At 36.5% G+C, this 22,815-nt stretch overlaps 2 protein-coding genes across 2 annotated transcripts; one reads left to right on the forward strand and one right to left on the reverse strand.

Moving 5' to 3' along the window:
* Positions 1 to 10,854: 10,854 nt before the first annotated feature.
* On the reverse strand, positions 10,855 to 14,317 carry LOC113305940. The gene is made up of 6 exons (XM_026554931.1): positions 14,215 to 14,317; positions 13,879 to 14,036; positions 13,219 to 13,424; positions 12,619 to 13,104; positions 12,110 to 12,329; positions 10,855 to 10,887 (listed from the first exon to the last, which is right to left on the reverse strand). Exons 1-6 carry the CDS (start codon positions 14,315 to 14,317, stop codon positions 10,855 to 10,857), a joined length of 1,206 nt encoding a protein of 401 aa, XP_026410716.1.
* Positions 14,318 to 15,429: 1,112 nt separating this feature from the next.
* LOC113303050 lies at positions 15,430 to 17,517 on the forward strand. The gene has a single exon (XM_026552039.1). The coding sequence runs from the start codon at positions 15,682 to 15,684 to the stop codon at positions 16,276 to 16,278; it is 597 nt and encodes a 198-aa protein (XP_026407824.1). The 5' UTR covers positions 15,430 to 15,681; the 3' UTR covers positions 16,279 to 17,517.
* Positions 17,518 to 22,815: the final 5,298 nt, after the last annotated feature.

Below are 22,815 nucleotides of genomic sequence, written 5' to 3' on the forward strand. Positions count from 1 at the left end.
CGTGGCCTGGCCAATCTTAATCTTAGAACATCTCCAACGGGATATCTTAAACCTCATATTTTAGTGGCCACCTAGGATTTATTAAGTTTTTAGGAATAATTAGTCTTCAATGGAAATGTCGAGAGGGGATGTGAGGGTGATGTGACCGGTCGTTAGGAAGACATCCTTTACGGGATCCTCTTGTTTCAGAGGTTCATCTAAAGGATGCGAACCAGATTCTAAGTTTAAACAATTAGCCGAATAATTGACATAGCCAATCAAACTTGTCCAAATACACCCCATATTTAATTGAAAACACATTCCATTGGAGATGGTTTTGTTTAGAACGCGTAATTGGGAGATATAGGAGAAAGATAAAAACGGGATTTAAATAGTAAATCAGAGTCACCCCTTATCCATGTAACTTATATAATTCATAATATACCCCTCACTAATCATGTTTAGTGGCTAATCATAATTAGTAAAGTTAATTGATTAGTTTGAAAATGATTTATATAAATCATTATCATTTTGGAGAGATTAGAAATATGAGTGTTGGGTTTAAAAAAATTTGGTTGAAATGAGTGACCATAGTGAACAAAGAGATGTCTTTAAGTCTTCACGTCATCAACAAACAAGTCTGTTAGGTAGAATATTCGCTTGATGTAAATTTGGATTCACCATGGCTACACCTGGAAAACTCAATGTCGGCATTGGAAAAACTATAAATACCATGCCGGAACACCCTAAACCGGCATAGTATTCATAGTTTTTCAATGTCGGTGCATTGTATCCTCCAAACTAAAACAGAGCAAAAGATCACCTCATTTCAACATGGAGAGGACTCTTCCTTACAATTCTTTCCACTTCTTCCTCTATTTTCCTTCCTCCTATCTTCTCATTCCATTCTGGGACCTCAGGTCCCAAGAACATTTCTTAAGTCTAACTTCATTTTTTGGTGCTTAAACAATTATATCTGATTAACTATAAATCGAAGTCCCTTGCAATTCATTCATTTTATTCCACCACTAAAAGGAGAAGACAAACATAAAAATGTCTTCTAATAAATTAAGTTGTTAAGAACCTTGATCTTTCATAAACCAACCCAAAAATCACACCACAAACACAAACTCAGTCAATTGATTCATCTTCACTAGATTGTGTATACCGCCGACATTGAATGATGGTGAACAAAACAATGTCGATAAGTGTTATAAATTGGCCAGAATTTAAGTTTTTTTTTCATGTTCTTCTGACATTAATTATTACTTGTCGAGCATGCCAAAACTATTATACCGGTATTGTAAATAAATTTTCGAGTATGCCGACATTATTTATATTTGTCCCGGCATTGTAGGTTTTATATCGAGCATGCCGGCAATACTTTTCCGGTATAGTTATTTTACGATCTTCAATGCCGACCAAACTATCCAATTCATCGGTCTTGGAATTCAGCTCTTACACGGTCCCCAGCCAACATTGCCCGCATAATAAGGAACTTATTAAGGAAAGTGGTAATACTTTCCAAGACCGTAGTGGTCAGTCTATGGAAAGTATTGTCCATATCAGTCACGAACTTGAGACTGATAAGGTAAGTGGTATATATGGAAAGTATTGTCCATATCAGTCACGAACTTGAGACTGATAAGGTAAGTGGTATATATTAGGAAAGGATTGTTTATGTAAGTCATGATTGTGAGACTTATAAGGAAAGTCTCAAATCAGTGTCTTAGGTAAGTTTTGAGAACCGTAATGTATAAATATCTATGAAAGTATCATGAATAAAATTAAGAAAAGAATTACCAAAGTTTTGTCATGGTACTTTCATAGATATTTATACATTACGGTTCTCAAAACTTACCTAAGACACTGATTTGAGACTTTCCTTATAAGTCTCACAATCATGACTTACATAAACAATCCTTTCCTAATATATACCACTTACCTTATCAGTCTCAAGTTCGTGACTGATATGGACAATACTTTCCATAGACTGACCACTACGGTCTTGGAAAGTATTACCACTTTCCTTAATAGAACTTTTAGGAAAAATCTAAAGCCAGATCTTCATCTAAGTAATATATTTATAGTCTACTACAGGACAGCTACACTGTAGTTTGTATATTACGAGTTTTGTTAGCAACAATATCAACTTGAAGAAAAAAACAACTGACATTGAACATACCATACAAGTAGAACAAATACACACTAAAGAAGAATAGAACGACAAGAAATAAACCACACTCATCCCCCTTCAAAGCTCTGCATATTGGTCGTGCTTGTCAGCGTTTTGTTTGCATTATCACACCTTTATATACTATTACCTGTGACATGAAATAAACCACACTCATCCCCCGTTAAAGCTCTGCAGATGGGTCTTACTTGAACTGGACAGTAGGTACGCTGGATCGTTTAATTTTATTTATCCGCTGCAGACACTAAGAAGTAAGAACGTGCATGTAGCTAGTGCATACTCACACTATGGGCAATATAAACTGTTGGAATTTTGAATAGAAATATGAGTTAGTTAGTGTGAATGGATTTGTCCACTCACTTAAACCTTTTCAATATGTTGTGTCTTATCCCAAGGGATGTGACTCTCCACTAAGGGTTGTGACTCTTCATGAAAGGATTTCTCCAAGAGTGACTTCTAAACCTATATAAACCCCACACATTCTCCGTTGCAAACACGTGTTTTTAGAGTCATAAAACTAGTACTAGAAATTTAAGAGTTTGCATGTGTCTTCAAGAGTTAAAGAAGAGTTTGTGCTACATTTATTCGCGTTCGCTGTTCGGTGTTATCGAAGTGCTGTGAAAAACACTGAGGTATTGTTGAATGTTGGAGACATATGCTGCTAAACCTGTAACAACATTATATACAGGGCATCAAATGTCTTAAGCAAATAGATTACTCGCCTCAATGCGCCCAAGTAAGTTTGTTTAAGTTTTGTGATTGATCATCTTTTTCTATCTTTATTTTCTTGTTTTGTTGTTGGTATTACGAAACGTAATACATGTTACAAAGAGTTGTAACGAATCGGTAAATAATACACGAGTCGTATTATTAGAAAATCGGTAACAAAGATATTTACCCAACATAAGCATAACTCATAGGCCTGCCAGGAAAGGGATAGAGAGGAGTCGTTTGGTTCTTCAATGTCCCCTAAACAGATGATTAATTGCACACCTTTGGTTCATTGTCAACCTATATGATCCACTTGTTTAAGCTTTAAAGAAAATTCTTATCCTTGTTGACTCTGAGTAATATTGCCATGTCCACAGTTCAAGTAATATATGTGGTTAATTAAAATATAGCTAAGGGATGATCGAGAAGAACATTTATACTTTTTGTAATATTGCTATGTCTACTTTACGTGGTGTGTGTGCAACTTAACCTTCAGTAATTCTTGGTTCCACCGTTAAAGAAAACGCCGTACTCGGTAAATAAGGCATGGTTCTAGCTATCCCAAGTTTAAATGGTTATGGATAATTTTACACTTATTAATATACGACACACTTGTTTAAGGTTTCTCGATTCAATTCAATCAAACAAACTTACTTCTCATTAAAGTTAGAATCACCGAACGGATTTGAATCATTAACATAACCAGAAACTGATAACTATTTGACTGCATATAATACCGGCATTGTTAAATGGTAGCCGTTATGGTATCTGAAAAGTATGCACTGCATATATCAAACTAAATACGGCATGAATGAAAAAACAATAGCATGCCGGCAACACTTCCGGCATTGATTTTTCATCATAAACAATGCCGACAATTATAAAATTCAATTCAGAGAATCTCGTTTTGTTACCTACTCACAACCGACATTGATATGAAATTGAGAAACAATATCGGAACACTCTGCCGGCATGACATTCATAGGGAATTCAATGCGGGTTCCGGTAAGTTAACTTACCACCCATGTTCTTTCCCATTTCCATCTTGAAGTGTCCATTGTCACCCAAGTTTCTCTCTATGAGTTCTTAATGAGCCAGTATGGGGTGTCGTTTTCTACACCATATCCAACTGCCAAAGCAGCGTGATTTACGTCCTCCATATACAACAAGTAAAGATATAACCTCATCCCAAGTTAGTTTTGCAGTACTCGACCAAAACATGATACTTTAATGGGTAACGTGTTCTGATTTCTGGTTTGTACAATCTTACCATTGGAGTACCACAATGCATGGTTGCTGGTAAAAACTCCTTCCATGTAGAGACGTAAACCACTAATGATTTTTCAACTCCCTGTAATTATAGAAACTTCAAACCACAAATTACATGTGCTCATACATAAAGCAGAGTCTGATCAAAACAGAACCTAGCTAGCATTTGCGACTCAACTACCAAATGACATGGGAATATGGCAGCTGACACGGGATGTATGTGAGATCTTTTATGAGTGTATTAACTGACGTGGCATCTAAATGGTGAGAAGAGATGAGTAAATCCAGAAATTTAATGATAAATTTGATGGTGATATGATAAAATCAATGGTGACGGCATATGGTCTTCATCATGGAGACAGTACCGATTGTTTGTGCCGGCATGGTCTTCAACATGGAGACAGTACCGATTATTTGTGTCGGCGTGGTTTTCATAATGCCGACAGTGCCGACTTTTCAAATTTAAATCAAATTTCGTCTCAACCAAAATCTCATGTAATTGAATAGGTTTGTTGAGAATGGATGAAAACCTTTAGTTTGTGTTAATGGTAGTTTCTATATTTGGATTTTATGTTTTATTAGGGGTAAAGGTAACTTAGTAAAATTTGCACCCAAAAATCACCGCTTAGCAGGATTCATAGGATAGAAATAGTAATTTATATCCCCTAATTAATTTGACTATCCCGTTCTTTGTTTATCCTCCTAAACTTAGGGGAAAAAACGGTTCAGTCCAAAACCGCACAAAAAAGAAAAGATTAGTCCATTCCGATCCAACTAGGAACAAATTAGTCCAAAAAATGTATAAAGACGCTTGTATCCTTCGCACGCTTTTAATAAAGCACACGTGCAGTGAATGGATACAGTTTTGTAACTGACACCATAAACGTAGTTGTGACACGTAGCTTGGAAAAAAAAGCCTGAATTATAAACTGAATTAAACGGCGTAACGGACAAATCATTCATTCCTTCTTTTTCTTTTGAAGACTGAATAGCAGAAGAAAAAAATCAAAACTACTCATACCTCAACATTTTGGACCCTAGAAAATTTTCAATTCACAGAAACTTTCAATCAAAAACTCTAACATCTTACTATCAAAACAACTAATGGTTGAACATCGTACATCATGTTGAAAGGAAAAAAGTAGCTTCAAAGAAAACGCACCACCAACAGTGGAAGATTCAACATCAATTGAAGAAGAATTCCATCAGCAGGCTAGAAGAATTCAAAAATCAACATCCCACCAAGAACGAGATCAAAGTCAGCATTAAAAGATTCAACACCAATTTCATCCCCAACTCCATCAGTTGCTTGCAGAAGAGATTCGGAAATCAACATGACCAAAAACGAGATTGAAGAGATCATTAGAAGATTCAACATCATTTCAGTACCAAAAACTTCAAAAACATCACCAGCTAAGAAGAAATCAAGCCGTCAAATCCTCCAAAGCCTCCAAAGTCTTCAAAGCCTTCAACATCTGTTATCTCAAACAAAAAAGGTAACAATTCAAGTCTAGTTATGTCTATTTTTGAGCAAACATTTATTCAATTTCTTGTTCATGTGTATAGATCTGTACACCGCCATGTTGTTGCAGTGATTCAGTTATGTCTAGTTCTGTCTTGTTTTGAGCAATTTTGTGGGAATTGTTGGTTTGTGTATGGATCTGTACACCGCCATGTTGTTGCAATGATTCATTTCCAGTTCTATCTGTTTTTTTAGCAATTTTTGTTGGAATTGTTGCTGGTGTGTACATACTAGTACACCACAATGCTGTTGCAGTGATTCATGTCATGTTCTGTCTGTTTTAAAGATGTTTCTGGTTAGCAGTGTACTGGTTGTACACCAGCATGCTATTTCAAATTCATATGGCCTAATGTTTGTGTTGTGCCGTCACTTGTGTTTACCGGTGTACACACCTTTGCACCAGCATGCTATTTCACCTCATATGGATGTTGTGTGTGTTGTCAACCTGTTGTGCCGTCACTTGTGTTTACTGGTGTACATATCTTTGCAACCAACATGCTATTTCATATTCATATGGACTAATGTGTATGTTTCTCAACAATTATACCATCGTTTTTGGTGTTGGTGTACACATCTTTGCACAGCATGCTATTTCACCTTTATTTTGCCTTTTGTGTGTTTTAAAGCTTTTTTGATAGATTTTTGTATGAGTGTAAGATTTTGTACACGCACATTGATTTATGGCATGTTGTGTGGGAATAAAGTTGCTTTAGTTAGTTTTTTGTAAGAGTGTACACAGCTATACACCTGTATGATATGGTCATATTATGCATACAGTGATATGATTTTTACTTGTATGAGATAATGAATGTATTATTCTTCTTGGTTCTTTCGTAGATACCAACAAACCATATAGGTCAAGTTTCCATGCCTTCAGTGACTTTGTGAATAGAAACCTTGAGGAAGATGAAACAAAAAGATGAGAAAAAGTATGGTTCTCCAATTATCAACTAGAGAAGCAAAAAGAGGACCATTCTGGCCTGTTGTAGATATCTTTGTCCACAAAAAAGCAGACCGGAAAGATGAGAAAATACAAGTAAAAAGAGAGATGATATATGGACTAAGAACCCAAACTCAATTCTGAAAATTGTGAGACAGTACCGCCATGAAATTTGTGACTCAGGGGGACATTATTTCATGTTTGATACTACCAAGAAGAACAAGCAAGTGGCAGTAAAGAGTGAACCTGAGGATTTGTTTCTATTTTATGGGATTAAGATGGTGCCAATGGAAGTTGAAAAAGGGGAAGATGTAAAAACTGCAGCTGAAAATAAATACGGTCCGCTGATAAACAGATTGACTCTTAAGAAACGAACTGAGCTGGGAAAAAAAGATGTGGAGGAGGAAATCGTACGTATCATGAAGCTAAAACCAAAGTCGAAAATGGAGATTGAAAGAAATGTGAAGACTTAGTGGTGTTGTTTACTATGTACTTGTGTATCACGGTCTTTTTTACCCAGGCAAACGGAAGTATGATTAGCAAGAACCAGTTTGCACACTTTTTTGAGTCTTTGGATAGGATGAAGAGAACTTGCTGGCCAGTTCATATACATGAGTATCTCATGGCGAGCATTAAGAAACATCAGGATTCACCACTTAAAGTTAATGGTTGTGTGCTTTATCTGTTGGTGAGTTCACAGTTGTACACCTGATATATCCATTCACCATTTTAAATAATTTGTTCATTGTGTTTGTTCCTTTCTCTTACATTTCCAACTATTCACCTATTTGTTAATGCAGCATTGGTTTGCTGAACACAACAAAATCATGAAGCCAAGCAATGAGGAAGTGCCAAGGCTTCTTAGGTGGATCATCAGCGACGTCAGTAATACAATCGAGAAAGACCTGAATGATGCCATGAAAAAGGTATCTCAAAAAACTTTCTTAGAATAGTATATGTACATTGATATACACCTTTAATAAGGTGTACAGGATTGTACATTGTTGATAGATTTTAAGAAATTTGTCTTGTGTACAACAATGTACACTCTTACAACATGTGTAAAAAATTGTACACCTGTGATCAATGTTGATACTTTGGCATGTTTTCAGATGCAACCAGGATGGGTGAAGGCTTATACTGATGAAGAGCGATTGCTTTTGGATGAGTACCGGAGGCAGAAACAAGAAAATAACATAGATGTTGTGAAAAAAAGCTGCGCATTTCAGATATGCGAAGAAAGGAGTTGGATGAGGAGCTTACTGAAGTTCTGGATAGGCAAGAAAGGCTTCTTAGTTTCATTGAAGAGAAAAGACTAAAAGTTAATGAAGTTGGTCTAATGAGCTTGACAGAAAGAGAAGCTAATGATTTCCGTAATTACACTTTGCATGAAATCTTTAAATGTGCAAAGGAAATACGGCTTGAAACTGAGGAGGATGAGGAGATTGAGGAGGAGGAGGAGGAGGAGGAGGAGATGAGGATGATGGGGAGCACAAGGAAGATGATGATATTGAGGAGGAGGAGGATGACAAGGTTGAGGAGGAGCACAAGGAAGATGATGATGATGGTGATGACAATGACAAGGAGGAGCACAATGAAGATGGTAATATGCATGATCATAATGATGATTATAATGATGATGGTGATGACAATGACAAGGAGGGTAGTAAGGGTGGTGATATGCATGATCATGACAATTACAAAGAGGGTAGCAAAGGTGGTGATGACGAGCATGGAACTGAATCTGAAAGGAATGAAATTCCGTCCGAAACTCCTGAAAAGCAAAGGTACAACATCACTTTTTTTAAATTTGCAAGTCATTTCTTTTTTTATGTGTGTACATAGTCGTACACCAGTGTGTGAAAGCTAATACCTTTTCTCAAAACTTGAATCTTTTTAGCACTCCTTCACCAAAGACCAATGAGGCAAATGAAGAAGAGGATGGCAAGGATGGAACAAGCCAAGGAGTTGAGTCTGAAACTGGTAACAAGCCGAGGTATATGTGTAGCTCGCATTTCTTCTCATTTTCTATATATGTGTACCAATATGTACACCTTAGTGATTTCTCATTTTCTAAAAAAATTGCATTTTTTTCAGCACTCTTCTGCCAAAGGAAGTTGAAATCCCTGAAGGTCAAGAAGAGCATATGAACCTTAATGACCAGGATACTGCTCAAACTGATGAAATTGACAAAGTAGCTGGGTGTGAAGCTGCTAACAAGCAAAGGTATAAAGAAAATGATCTCAGCTTATATATTTTATTTTATTTTGTTTTCAGTATGTGTGTACAAGGATGTACACCTTTATGACTTCTTCTGAATTTGTGTACATACCTGTACATTGGTGTAAAACTCTGTACACCATTGAAAATTCTCATAAAAATTTCATTTTTCAGTACTTCTATGCCAAAGACAAGTGTAATCAATGAAGATAAACAAGACCAAGTGAACCTTGATGACCAGAATGTGATGGATGGCACTCGAACAGCTGAAATTGATGAAGCTACTATAATTGCAGCTGAAGCCATATGTCAGTTGGATCCTAAAGAAGTCCTTTTACTCACACAAGGAGAAGAATCACAGAATGAGACTTATACATCAATTGAGGACCTTCTAGATAACTTGTCTGAAACTGTATTCGTAAAGCTTGAAAAAGGTTGTTACAGAACGACACCATCTGAAGTGAAGGAAAAGATGGCAACCCTGATCCGCCACGATTGTCCAAGCTTTGCATTATTGAGCCAAGAAGATCCAAAAGAAGAGTCGTCGCAAAAATCATTATCCAATGAAGATGTACGAGAAAGGATCATTGAAGAAGCAGTGCAGTTCATTAAACAAAATCCTAGTGAATTTTTTAGCAGCCAAGAGGTAGAAGAAGAGAAGACCACTCCAGTGAGGACAAGAGCAGGGAGGATGAAGGAAGCAGAGATGTTGAAGACACAAGCCGCTGGCAAGTTGTCCAAGACACCACAAAAGAGAAATGCAAAAAGAAAGCTAGATCCTGAATTCACTGCCGAGGGTAAAACCAAACGAGTTGTGATAAAAGCAGATCCAAAAGGCAAGGGGATCAAAGTGGGACAAGAACCAGGCTATCCTGCCCCAATAAAGAAAGGGAGATGTATATCGTCCTCACAATCCATTGCCAGATGTTCGTCTATCACCACTATACCATGCTATGCAACCAGGACAGGACAAAAAAAGGGTACAAAAATTCTTCGACTATGCAAGCATGGAGTAAGTTCACAAAACACCATGATTGAATCTTATAAAAAAAATTATGTGCACAACTTTATACACCATGTTAACATTTCCTTTATGTTTCCGCAGCTCTGTAGCTTGGCAACTAACAAGACTGGATGATCCAACAGTCAAGGAAGATATTTTGATTGTTGGAAGAGTACTTCGTGAACTGATGTTCAACAAATATCTGGACCAAGAGGTACTCCAGTTCTACATCCATCGACGTAGAAGAGCACTTGTCAGAGATAGCATTCGTCATCCAGATGACAAAAAGTACCTGAGCTGTGAAATTATGAGTCCTACTGCATGTGTAAGTTTCTCAAAACAAATAAGAAATGTCATATATAGTTACTTTAATATTGTGTACATAGTTGTACACCTAATTGACATGGCGTGTTCTATGTGTTTTTAGATTTCTTTAGCTGTGTACATTGATATACACCAATATGAATATATGATTGACACAAGGTCTGTTAAGTGTTGATTGTTAGATTTATTTAGCTATGTACATAGATGTACACCAATATGCATCTATGATTGACACATGGTCTGCTAATTCTTGATTTTAGATTTATATAGGTGTGTACATAGGTGTACACCTGTATATCATACATGGATATACGGTCTGTTTTCAGGCCTACAATGTTTGATTTGTTAGTTTTCTGTAGTAGTGTACATGCTTGTTAGTTTTCTGATTAAGGTGAGCCTAATTAATTTTGTTTTCTAACAAATTATTAATTGCAGTACTATGTCAAGTATAATGTCACCAGCGAGGTGCAAAAGCTTGTGGTTGATTTCATACGAGACATGCCTGAGAATCTGGAAGTTCTTGTAATCCCTATCAATCACTCTACATCAAACGAGGATGGGATTGCACTGGTCGCTTTTGAATTTTGATTTCGAAGCTAAGGAATGGAAATGGTATAACTCGTTACACTCAGAAAATGAGCAGTCATATAAAGACGATGCAAAGAAACTAGCAGATGTGGTACAAGTGGAACTCAATAAGAAGAGAGCATTGAAGGGTCACCCACCTATAGAAGAGCACGAATTAAACATCATGACATGCCCTTCACAAGGAATCAACCCGGACTGTCTAATATATACTTGTTACTTTATGAAACGAAGTATGAAGACAACAAAAGGTATGGAAAAAGGTCAGCAGAGGGCCGAAGACATTTGTCAGCAAATGAGATCAAAATTGGTGGCCAAGATGTTGACAAAAGTCGGATGGTATGAAAAGGTGTGGGATATAGCGAAGGACGAGGAGCATAATCAGTGGCGCAAGACTACAGGAAAGCAACCATTGAAGAGGAAGAAGAGTTTTTAATCTTCATTCAAGATCACTTTCTGAATTTCTTCTAAACATTTTTAATCTTCAGACAAATTTAAGTTTTCAACTTTCTGTTTAAGACTTGTCACTATTATAAAGACCTTGAATTAATGTTTTTTATTAGTTTCAATATTGATGTTTTGAAAATAGACTTGTGTCAGTACTAAAGTATGTATTACAGGTTAGGAAATATTAAGGTGTACATGATTGTGCACAGTTTCTGACAGAGTAGAAAATCTGACAGGCAATGGTACAGAAGGTGTACATAATGGTACACATGTACTAACAGAAACATAAAATAGAAAAAGTAATAACCTAGTATCAATCATTAAACAGCAAAAATAAAAACTAATTACTGCATTAGAACTAAAAAAAATGAATATTACTAAACAAAATAAACTAGTAGCATCCATTGTACACAAGGTGTACATAATGCTACACATGTAAAAAGACAGGTAAGAAAAGTGAAGTGCACAGGAAGGTGTACATAATGGTACACAGATCCTGACACTAATTATCCATGAATAGAAAAATGAAAAGACATTACCAAAAGTAAAAACCAAAAAACATAGAATCTTTCAAACAAATCAAACATAATAAAAAGCATCAAGGCATGGGGAGGTAGCTCTGTTGTGGTGACCAAGAGTGAAGCACTTTGTGCACATCATAGGCCTCTTTTGCTTCTCCCAAGCCTTCTTGAAATGTTCTCTTCGTCTACCGGGTGGAGGCACAGGAATAGGAACAATAATCCTATCACTAGGATCATAAGACTGCGGCTTGTCATAATTGGGGATTGGCAAGATGATCTCTTGGTATGTCCTGTTGTACCATTCAGTGGTGAAGTATGGCTCAACAAATGAATAGATGTCCTCCCTTGTAGATTGAATGGCAGCACAAGCATGTGCGCAGGGAAAACCATTTACTTTCCACCTGTGACACGTACAAGTTCTCTCCAACAGATCTACAGAATGAGTGCGGGGAGACCTGACTTCATACAATCTTTCCATAGACTCAACAACAGTCCAAGTACGACCAATGTTGATGTTCTCGTTTAGTAAATCCTCGTATACGGGAGTGAGCCTAGTGTTAAAATTTTCAAGACCTTCTACCCTTCTCTTAGAATTCATCTGCATAACCTTCAAACTAAGATAATAAAAACAAAAACATAAAATCAAAACATGATATAGAATAAATACAAAAAAATGTGTACAACAATGTACACACAGTTGCAGAATCACAGATATAACATGTGTACAAGTATGTACACATCAAGCAAATCCATGTGTGCGACAGTAAAAAAAAATGAATGAAACACTAAACATAAAACTCACCATCGCATCGAGAAGAGCAAAAGCAGCAGCTTTTTGAACTCAAGAATCCAGTTATTGAATGACTCGGCAATAGATGAAGAGTGAGCAGCATATCTGCATACAGGAAAAATGCATTTGCCCATTTCTCCTTTGGAATGGTCCTGAGATAATTAGCAACATGTCCACAACCAATTGCATGCATGCCCCGCAAAGCTTCTTCAAAGTTCGCTGATGTGTAAGAGTAAGCAGCTTTGTAAAACAAATCAATAACGACATTGTAATTCGCATCACCTTTTCCAATAGGGAGATTGCACTTGATGTGGTAAAAGCAATAGCTGTGATATGAACCAGGAAATGCTCTTGGAATGCCCTGCAGAAGTCCTTCGTGACGATCACTAAGGAAAACAATCGGACGATCATCGACCACTTGTTGAAGATTATCCAGAAACCAAAACCAATTGTCTTTGTTTTCAGATAAAACAATAGCAAAGGCATATGGGTAAAAACCATCATTTCCATTGACACATGTTGCAGCCATCAAAGTACCCCTGAATCTACCAATGAGGAAAGTAGCGTCCAAGTAAATCATGGGCCTGAGATACCTATAGCTATGCTTGCAAGCACCGAAACAGATGAAAATCCGCTTAAATCTTCCAGTTTCTTCATCAACTTCAAGTTTCACAAAGCTATCAGGATTAGTTTGCTCAATGGCTTTCACATACCAATTTAAATCGCTATACGACTTCTCGTCGTCACCATATTGATCTTCAAATACAGCTTCTTTCCCTCTACGGGCATGGTGATACTTAATATTGGACCCATAAGTCTTCTTAAAGAGTGACATGATCTGTTTGGGTTTTAAAGTGGGATCACCATGTATACTATCAGCGATCAAATGCTTAAATAACTTGGTTGTCACCACAGGACTCTTCAACCTCAAACCAACACCACAGCTACAAAAAAAAAATCTGGAATAAGTAATGTGCACCACACTGTACACTTAATAAAATCTCAAAAAAAACAACACACATGCAAAAAGAAAGCACATACCAAGCAAGAATATGAAATTTACACCACAAGTGCCACCCAAAAATCCTACAATAAGTAATGTGCACCACAATGTACACCTAAAACAAGTCTACATATTAAAACCTAAAAATCAATAGCATGGATAAAAAAAAACAAGTGAACACCACTAACCTGTGAATAACGTTAGAATCTTTCAGCACAAACCGAGAAATGTCACTATTCACAGGCCCAAAGTGAATCCTCCAACCACAACCATCTTCTTCGCACTTCGCAGTAAAATGAGTCTTGTCGTTTTTAAGAATAAGAATCTTGTAACCGGTACACATCTTGTATTGATCGACAACAATCCTTACAGCTTTAACACCACCCACAAATTCTCTACCAATATTGTCAAAAACATAACGCCATTCATCGATACTGAGAGGCTTGGCCTTGTCCGCGTCATGATCGACCACCCTTACAAGCTTAGGACTTTCACTTACACAAGAGTGACAAAGACCTTGAACTAGTGCTATAACCAGTATGCTTCGGAATCACATCAACATTCAAATAGAAATCTTCATTGTTCATCTGAATAACAAGAGCAACTAAACCTTGAAGTTGTATATCACCTTGTATAAAAACTACTTGATTAGTATCCATATAGGAAAAACGTATACTCAAAGGGGACAAAGACCTCCACTGCTTACAGGAAAAATGCTTCAATTCATCAACGATGATTAAAGTATTAACACGAAACGCAGAAGAATGTTCACCGTGATTCAAAACAGCATGAACAAACTTCTCAGACATATTTGATACACCTACATATAACAAAAGATATAATAATAGTTTCAGATTCGCATAACCTAAAAAACTTGAAGAGTGTACAGGAAAGTACACATTTAATCGAAGGCAAAAATCAAATAACAGTAAACTTCAAATCAAAAATATTCCATCGATTAATCGAAGATATAACAAAAGCTTCAGAATCTTACTAGAACACATAATTGAATAAACCAAAAGCATATGATCTAATATCAGTTCGATTTCATATCATGTATCATAACACCAAACACCAAACACCAAAAAACAGTAATCAAAATCATTCCCCGAAAATCAAAAGCTAAAATACACCAAAAATCAAATCAATAACATACAAACAATAAGATGTAACAGATTGAATTCATGTCATCAACTGATAAAATCAAAAAAAAAAACTAAATGTCAGAAAAGAGATTCAACGATGAAGCAAAAACAGAACAAACCTGAATTTGAATTCCGTTAAATATCAGGAATTCGTGAAATCCAACATAATCTCTATGAAACTGTTAAATCGTTGTTACTTGTAAAGTTGAATTCTGGATCGATCTATCTCTGAAATCTGACGTGAATTCAAATCTCTAGTCCAAAAATAATCCCGCAACTACACTTTACCAGTAATCTGAAGTTGAATCGCAACCAAATTTCTCTCTGAAACTGTTAAATCGCCTACGAATTTCTTCTCTGTCCGGCTCCCTATTTTGAACTCATGTTTGAGATCTGAAATTTTCGATTTCAAATCCTCGTTTTATGTATGGAATGGTCTCAAGGGTAGTTACGGGATATTGGAAATACAGGAAAATCGGGATCGGTCACAATTTTGGACTAACTCGTCCATATTTAGATTAAATTGTTTGAGACGGGAATTTTTTGGACTAGAGAGTACTAGGCCTGAGATGAGAGGACTAAAACGTCTCAAACCCAATAACTTTGGGACTAAACGTCAATTTCTACCTAAACTTATGGGATTTTGGTGTTAAGGATGTTTTCCCGGTATAACCACGTAGGAAGCACTCCAAAGTATCCATTGGAGATGCTCTTAGACAGAGGGTTCTACGTTTAGGTTCAGCACTATTCTATTCGGTGGAACATCGGAACATCCGAAGACCTTTGCCAAGAGAGGAACGGTTATGTTCGATTTCAGATATATCCACGGCCAGAAATGGTTCCAGAATCTCCCTCTCTCTCTAGGGTTTCTGATGCTCGGCAGTTTTTCTTTTCTTCTACCTTTAAATTTCGCGATCTGAAATAGGTTCCTCTATTCCGATTGAGAGTTTATGATGCGATTCATGAGAATCAAATCCTCTCATATACACGGACCCAGTCTTTGATCATTCAACCTATAATTAAAAGAAATGTCTATAGCAAATCTGATCAGCCAATCGCTTCCATTTTCATCATCATCTAAAAGAAATGCTAATATTCACTCACCACCCAGGTCTATTAGTTTTAGACCTATTGTAAGGATTTCAAACACCATCAGAGCAATCACAAGAGGAGGCGGACAAACAAAAGACAACAACAACATCGATCACTTCCACAAATCAAACAAATCTAAACAGCCAAAGCAATTTGAGTTGCCAGGTTTGACAAAGACCGATGTAAAAGCTTGGGCAGAGGAAAAGGGAATCGAAGCTAGTGGTGGAGAAGTTGTGAAAGTGAAAATGAACAAAGGAAAATGCATTCATCAAGGTTTGATTACTGAATCGCTTCCTAATGGTATGTTCCGAGTTAGAATAGAGAACATCGAAAGTTTGATTTTAGGTTATATTTCAGCCAAAATCAGAGATAATAAAATTATGATATTAGTGGGAGATAAAGTTGAGATTGAAGTAGATCATCGTTATGATTCAAGTAAAGGGCGAATTATTTATAGGGTGGACAACAGGTCGCACAAGGCAGGGAAAAAGGCTAAGAAGGATCAAAAACAAAATAATAGACGCCGCTCATAACGACCTGAATCATGGTTTTCTAGTCTTGTATTGCTGTCGCTGTCCGATGGAGCCTCAGGGTTCAGGGTTTGACAAGTTTTTTGGAAGATAGTAAGAAGGCATTTTGGTAGATTTGCTTGGTGAGTATGACGTACAAAATATTTTCTTTTACAGATTCAGTCAGTGTTATGGTATTTTTGTTTGTGTTAAAATTGTCAAATTCGTGGAGCCAATCAACCAGTTGCCACTTTCAAGGGACACAACTAGTACAGACTAGAGACGGCTGGAACAATAACGTTTCAAGGGAGACGCTTTGGTAGAGAGACAGAGTAACTGCTATAACCAAAAGTTGCGACTAATGGGTGATGTTTTATATATATATTTCAAGCCCCTGTGGTTGTGGTTCATAATATTTTTTCCTTCCTTTTTCGAAACTCTCTAAATCACTTCGACCTATCCGATGGAGGAGTTCAGAATGACGAAGACATATTCAAGGTGCACCAGAAAAATCAAAGAATTGGAAGATGAACTAGACAGAGCGACGGTAATAGCATTCTATCAATTTTTTCACAATATCACAAGGCATGGTAACCGAAAGCTTTTATTCCTGAGGAATCTTCTATCAAAAGAGATTGAATCTCATCATCCTCGTAAACCACCACGCCAGTATTACAAAGTTGATCGGAAACTCACCAAACTCGAAAATTTGATGGATGAAATAAATGCAGGAACACGCAAAGCGGATGCTGATTCATTGTTTTCATCATGCAAAAAACTGAAAGGTCTTGATAATGCTAACAAGAGTACTGGATCAACAAACATCTTGGATTCACCAATTCACGATGTTGATGAGTCATCTGAAGTGGAAGACGCGGGTTTAGCCGGTGGGGAAACTAAGCCGTCCCGGAGCAAAAGAGTTGGAAAATGTAGCATTTCATAACAAGTTTACTAGTTGTATTTGTTTTGTTGAGTGCACTAAGAATTGCAAGCTTTTCTGGTTACTCCTGTTATGATAGGAAGAGAGGATTGGGGGATTTCCTTAATGTAGTCAAAGTTCGAAGCGCACAGACCAGTTTTTGGCTTAATTTGTCAGCAAAGTAGAATACTTTCTAGTCTGCATTGTCATAGTCCTGGTGGATATGTGTTAAGAAATTAAACTTGATCTGGATAGAATTTTAGTTTTTTAGTTTTTTTTTTTTAATTTCATTTCTGTCGTAATAATCCTGGTGGATATGTGTTAAGAAATTAAACTTGATCTGGATGGAATTTTAGTTTTTTTTTTTTTTTGTTTCTTATTAGAGGATTACATGGTTCTCATTAAACTTGGTTCTTCATTGTCATCGTTGAACGATCAACGATGGCAAAATCCCCCGGATAACTAATGGATTTGTTTGGTAAAATTTATGATCGTAGATAATCATAAATCGATAAACAATTACGATACTATCATTTTTATAATAAATTTTTGTGAATATTTGTTTTAAATAATTGATTCTTTTGGAGAAATATTTTGGAGGAGGAGAGGAAAGAATGATGATCTAGATCTTTTTTTTTTAATCTGCTATTGTTCTTCTATCTCTCTCTTGATAGTTTAGAGAACATGAGAAGAAAAAATCCAATTCAATTTTGTTACAAAAATACTAGTTGATTATGATAAATTATGATAAATTTTTAGAGTAAGGCGTGCTTTGGTAACAATCGGAGGAAGAGAGGCGTTGTGAATCGGAGAATTTATGAGTTGACTCAATATCAAAAAATCGGTTTTCAAAATCAAGTTTCATGTTATAATCTATCATCTATATGTTTAATACCAGAGATAATATCTTTTAATATAAAATTATTGTGGAATTATCTTATAGTTTTTCTTTAAAGTCTTTCTAATTTTTTCAAGCTGTCTCTGAACTATATTATTGTCATCAATTTTTTTTCCTGATTTTAGATCTTTCAAAAGTTTTCTAATGGAGTTCTAATCTTTTGAAGGTTTCTTAGGCCTATTCTTATGCACATGTCACAAAAAAAAACTGTTTGGCATACCAGGTGGCATGGCAAACCAATTGCGCCACTATGGGAAAACCACTGGGGATCGAGTTTCTAGCGAGCGTTATTATCCTGAACGCTGGCGATATTATGAGTATCGCTAGTGTCATACATCCCAGCGCGCGATATAAATAGTATCGCTGGCGATATTAAGATTATCGACCAGTAGATATTTTGCAACGGCTATTTCCCCCTACTGGTTCTTATATATACGCCCTTGTATTTCTCCAAGTTACTCACACCTACTTCTACCTATATTTCACCAATTTCTCTATCTCTATTCTCATTTTAAATTTCATAATCATCAACGGCGAGATCCAATGAGAGGGGAATGTTATTATGAGTCGGTTTAGTTTGCAACAAGAAATGCATCTAAGGAGGTTGCAACAACTTGATGATGAGGAAGATAAAGATAATAAACTAATCGACATTTTGATGCTTGTACATACGGGCCAAATGGCTAGAGTTCCAGAGCCACAAGAAGTATTCTCAAGAAGGTATACGTATCGAGGGAGGGAATTTTACCATCAGAAGTTGATGCACGATTATTTCTTCCCAATCGTGTGTGCTCTGATCAAAATTTTCAAGGTCGATTCTGTATGCCTCGTCATCTGGTGATAAAGATTATTGAAGAGCTTTGTCGAGTAGAACCTCAATTTAATTATCAGTTTGATGCACTCAATATTAAAGGTCATAGTCCTGAACACAAAGTTACTTCGGCTTTAACGATTCTAGGTTATGGCACTCCAGCGGATGCGAACGATGAGTACCTTCGTATGGGTAAAACAACTTCATTCACTTACCTTTCATTGTTTTGTGAAGTAATGATTAATCATTTTGGTCCAACGTATTTACGAAAACCAACCGAGGAAGATGTTATACAAATATTGAGGGATAATGAGTAAAGGGGATTCCTAGGAATGCTAGGTAGTCTCGATTGTATGCATTCGGTATGGAAAGGATGCCATGTTTATTGGGTCGGTCAATATAAGGGTCATTATCCAAAACCAACAGTTATTCTTGAAGCTGCTGCTTCTTATGATTGTTGGATATGGCACCCTTTTTTTGGTCTTCCGGGTTCACAAAATGATATTAATGTTTTGAACAAGTCGCATTTGTTTAAAGATATGAAGCATGGAATTTTTCCCAAGTCCGTTTCATGATGAACGTCCATCAATACATTTATGGCTATTATCTTGCGGATGGTATCTACCCAAAATGGTCCACCTTGGTTCAATGTTGTAAGGACCCTTAAACTCGTCTTTTTCGCTAATAACTCGATTAGTTTAACACAGACATTAATTAATAAAAATTAATCTAACAACGATCTAGATACGAAACTAATACCGTTAGATAGAGCTCGAGAAATTATGCGGAATGGACTACTTAAACTTGTCATTCGGATACCGGCGAAGAAGATATCATCAGATTTTTTTAAAGGGAAAAATAGTTATTTTGACTCAGCCGACCTGGGCTCCCGATATCATCTGTGTGGTACCTGTATCATTTGTCCTCTGCCTTATCTTCACCAAACCGAGAAGATAATTCTGATTTCTTTTCTTTTCCTTCTCTCTTCTTCTTTCTCTTCTCTGCGATCTGTTCTTCACCTCTGCTGATTTCGTGTGAGAGTTCTGAGGTTATGAGACCATGTTATTGAAGATAAACTTAGGGGTAAACTGTAAGAGTTGTCTGGTGGTGGTGGTGGTGTTATTAATTGAGCTCGGGAGAAGAAGAAAACTGGTGATGCTGTAAATCAAAGATTAGGGTTTTGAGATTAATTTGAGGTCAGAGGCAAATTGATGAGTTAATCGGGCTATTTGTGGATGAGGATTAAGAGGGTCGATGTTAATTGCAGCTATAGAGTTGTTCTGACGATTGAATTGAAGAACTAGGGTTCTTCCATGATTGAATCAATTGTAGTTTTAGAAGAGGGGTTTGATATGGAAGATACAGATTGAGTTAGATATGGGTTTTGTGTTAATTTATCAGTGGTAGCTGTTGTTGATGAAGAATCGGAGAATTAGGGTTTCTCTGTAAAACAAAAATGGTGATGAAGGCTGTTGGAGGTTTGTAGTTTGAGATGAATGTTCAATTCAGGCAAAGGAAGGAAAAATTCGACCTCAGTTACCTGAGCAGCGCTGATTTGAGGTAATTGTCTTCATCTGTTAATTTGGAAGAGTTATTATTTCTGTTCTTGAGACTCGAGATGAATTATTGTGGATGCATGGGTATAGTGGTGTTGTTAATTGTTTGTATTTAATTGAGCTGGAGTTGATGGTATTCAAGTTAACTGAATTACAACAGTTCATGTGGTGACTTTTCAGAATTGTGTTAGATGAATGGGGTATATGGAGAAGATGAAATTGTTTAGCCGACGATGTTGTATTGAGGAATGGTTTTGATAGAATTGTTGAGCTTTATGGATTGAAATGGTTACGTGATAGTGCTGTAAGGTGCAGGGGTATGTGTAGATGGTTATAATTTGTGATTATGTTGCTGTTTGAATGCATGAAGTGGTTAATGGAAAATGAGTATGATGGGTATGGACTGGAGATGTAGATGTTGTGCAAATTTGTGTTGGTTTTAGGAAAATTGGATATTGGGAGATGAAGGCGAAGTTGTCTTGAATGTACAAAGTTTTTAGATGAATGCTAGGTAATGGAAGGTGGTATCTAAGAGTAGTGATGTTGTCTGTGATGTTGAAGCTATAGGGGACATTAGTGATTGGTGGAGGTGCAGAGTTATTGAGGCGTGTGTATGGAACTGGATCTATTGAGGTGTGTGTGTGTATGGAACTGGATTTAGAAATAGTAATGAAACTGTGGTTGAATCAGTTGTGTGCGTATGATGTTATGTGCTGTTCCTGTGTTGCTGTTGGAGGGTGAATGAGATGAAGTGATATTGATGTTATGGGAGATGGAATGGAGTTTTGTTGGTGATGTTGAATTGGGGGAATAGATTGTAGATTCACAGTTGGCTTAACGAATTTGAGATTGAGTAGTGATGCTGTAATGTCAGTGGTGTATATGAGAGTCTTTGGCAGTAGTGGGAATTTATATTTAACTCTATTGTGATTATTGTTGTTTTCCTTTACAAAAGTTTATGTTTAACAAACTCATGCATTGTTTGGTTGTGCTTTCCATGCATTTGTTTAACTTTGAATTACGAAAGTTCTGTTATTTCTTTTAATCTTTCCATTGCTTGGAAAGGAATTGTAATGCTTTGTTTGTCTTTATGAATTGTTTGGGAAATGAGAATTTCCATCTGTGGTATATAGGATACTGCTCCTTCATTAATATCTACATGAATTCGAAGCTTTTATGCAATCACTAGGTGCGGGACGAGTCACCATATAGCTATCTAGGTGCGGGACGAGTCACCATTATTATATATTGTTTGGAAGGAGTTAGTTCCATATACAGGATTGTTTACCTATGTGAAATTGATTGCGCTTTAACGTTTAGGGAAAACATGAATTGTTTTCAAATCATTTTCAATGATTGCATGAAAGTTACATATTTATTCCTACGGGGCACCCCTTTTAGGGATGATGTGCTCACCCATTCCCACTTTCAGTTTCAGAGACAAATCAAAGTTGCGCGGCGAATGCTTCAGGGGTTGAGTTCGCTAGTTGATTAACTTCGATTATGTTTATTATGTTGTATATTTTATTTGTAAACCAGATGAATATTGTTATGTATCATTTGAGAGGAGTTCTTGTATATATATTTCTGAGCGGGGCTAGTTTTGGGTTAAGTTTTGTAACAGATTTCTTAATTGAATGTTTAAATAAATGATTTAGATTCTTAGTGCCTCTTTATTTAGTTAATCTCTTGGATTAGTCAGCTGCTAGCTTAGGGGGCGCTACAAATGCTACCGTCAGCCTCCTGCCGGTGCATTGGGCCGTTCATACTGGCATTTTAGCGATGCCCAAATGACATTGAGGAAGGATGTGGAACGCGCTTTTGGAATTTTGAAGAGGAAGTTCGCTATCATTTGTGGCTTATATCGTGGTTGAGTCCTCATGAAATGCACAAGACTATGATCACTTGCATAATTCTTCATAACATGGTAATTCAGGAAACCCGTCGTGATTCAGAGTGGACTAACTATGAAGATGAGGATTTGAGGACGGAGATTCAACCAGAAAGAGGCGTTCCTTCAAGGAATTATGCTCAAATGACCAATTACATTCAGAACCGAAATTTGTATGACAGTTTAAGAGATGATCTGAGATTGAATCTTTGGGCAGAACATGGAAGACAATGATTAAGTTATGTAGTTTATTAAGTTATGTATTTTGTTTTACATTAATGAGCAATAAACTTATTTAAGTTAATGAGCAACAACATTTCAAATTAATCAACCTTTCATTTCAAACTAATATTAAGTAGAATGCAACAACAACATATCAAATTAAAATACAATACTTCAAATTAAAACTTAAATTAATGCATCAATCATCTAGATGAACTATTACATCAAACTCGATTTCCAGTCTTGTTGTTCAATCTGTGCTTG

This window comes from Papaver somniferum, chromosome 8 (assembly GCF_003573695.1).
Source record: "Papaver somniferum cultivar HN1 chromosome 8, ASM357369v1, whole genome shotgun sequence".
Taxonomy (NCBI): domain Eukaryota; kingdom Viridiplantae; phylum Streptophyta; class Magnoliopsida; order Ranunculales; family Papaveraceae; genus Papaver; species Papaver somniferum.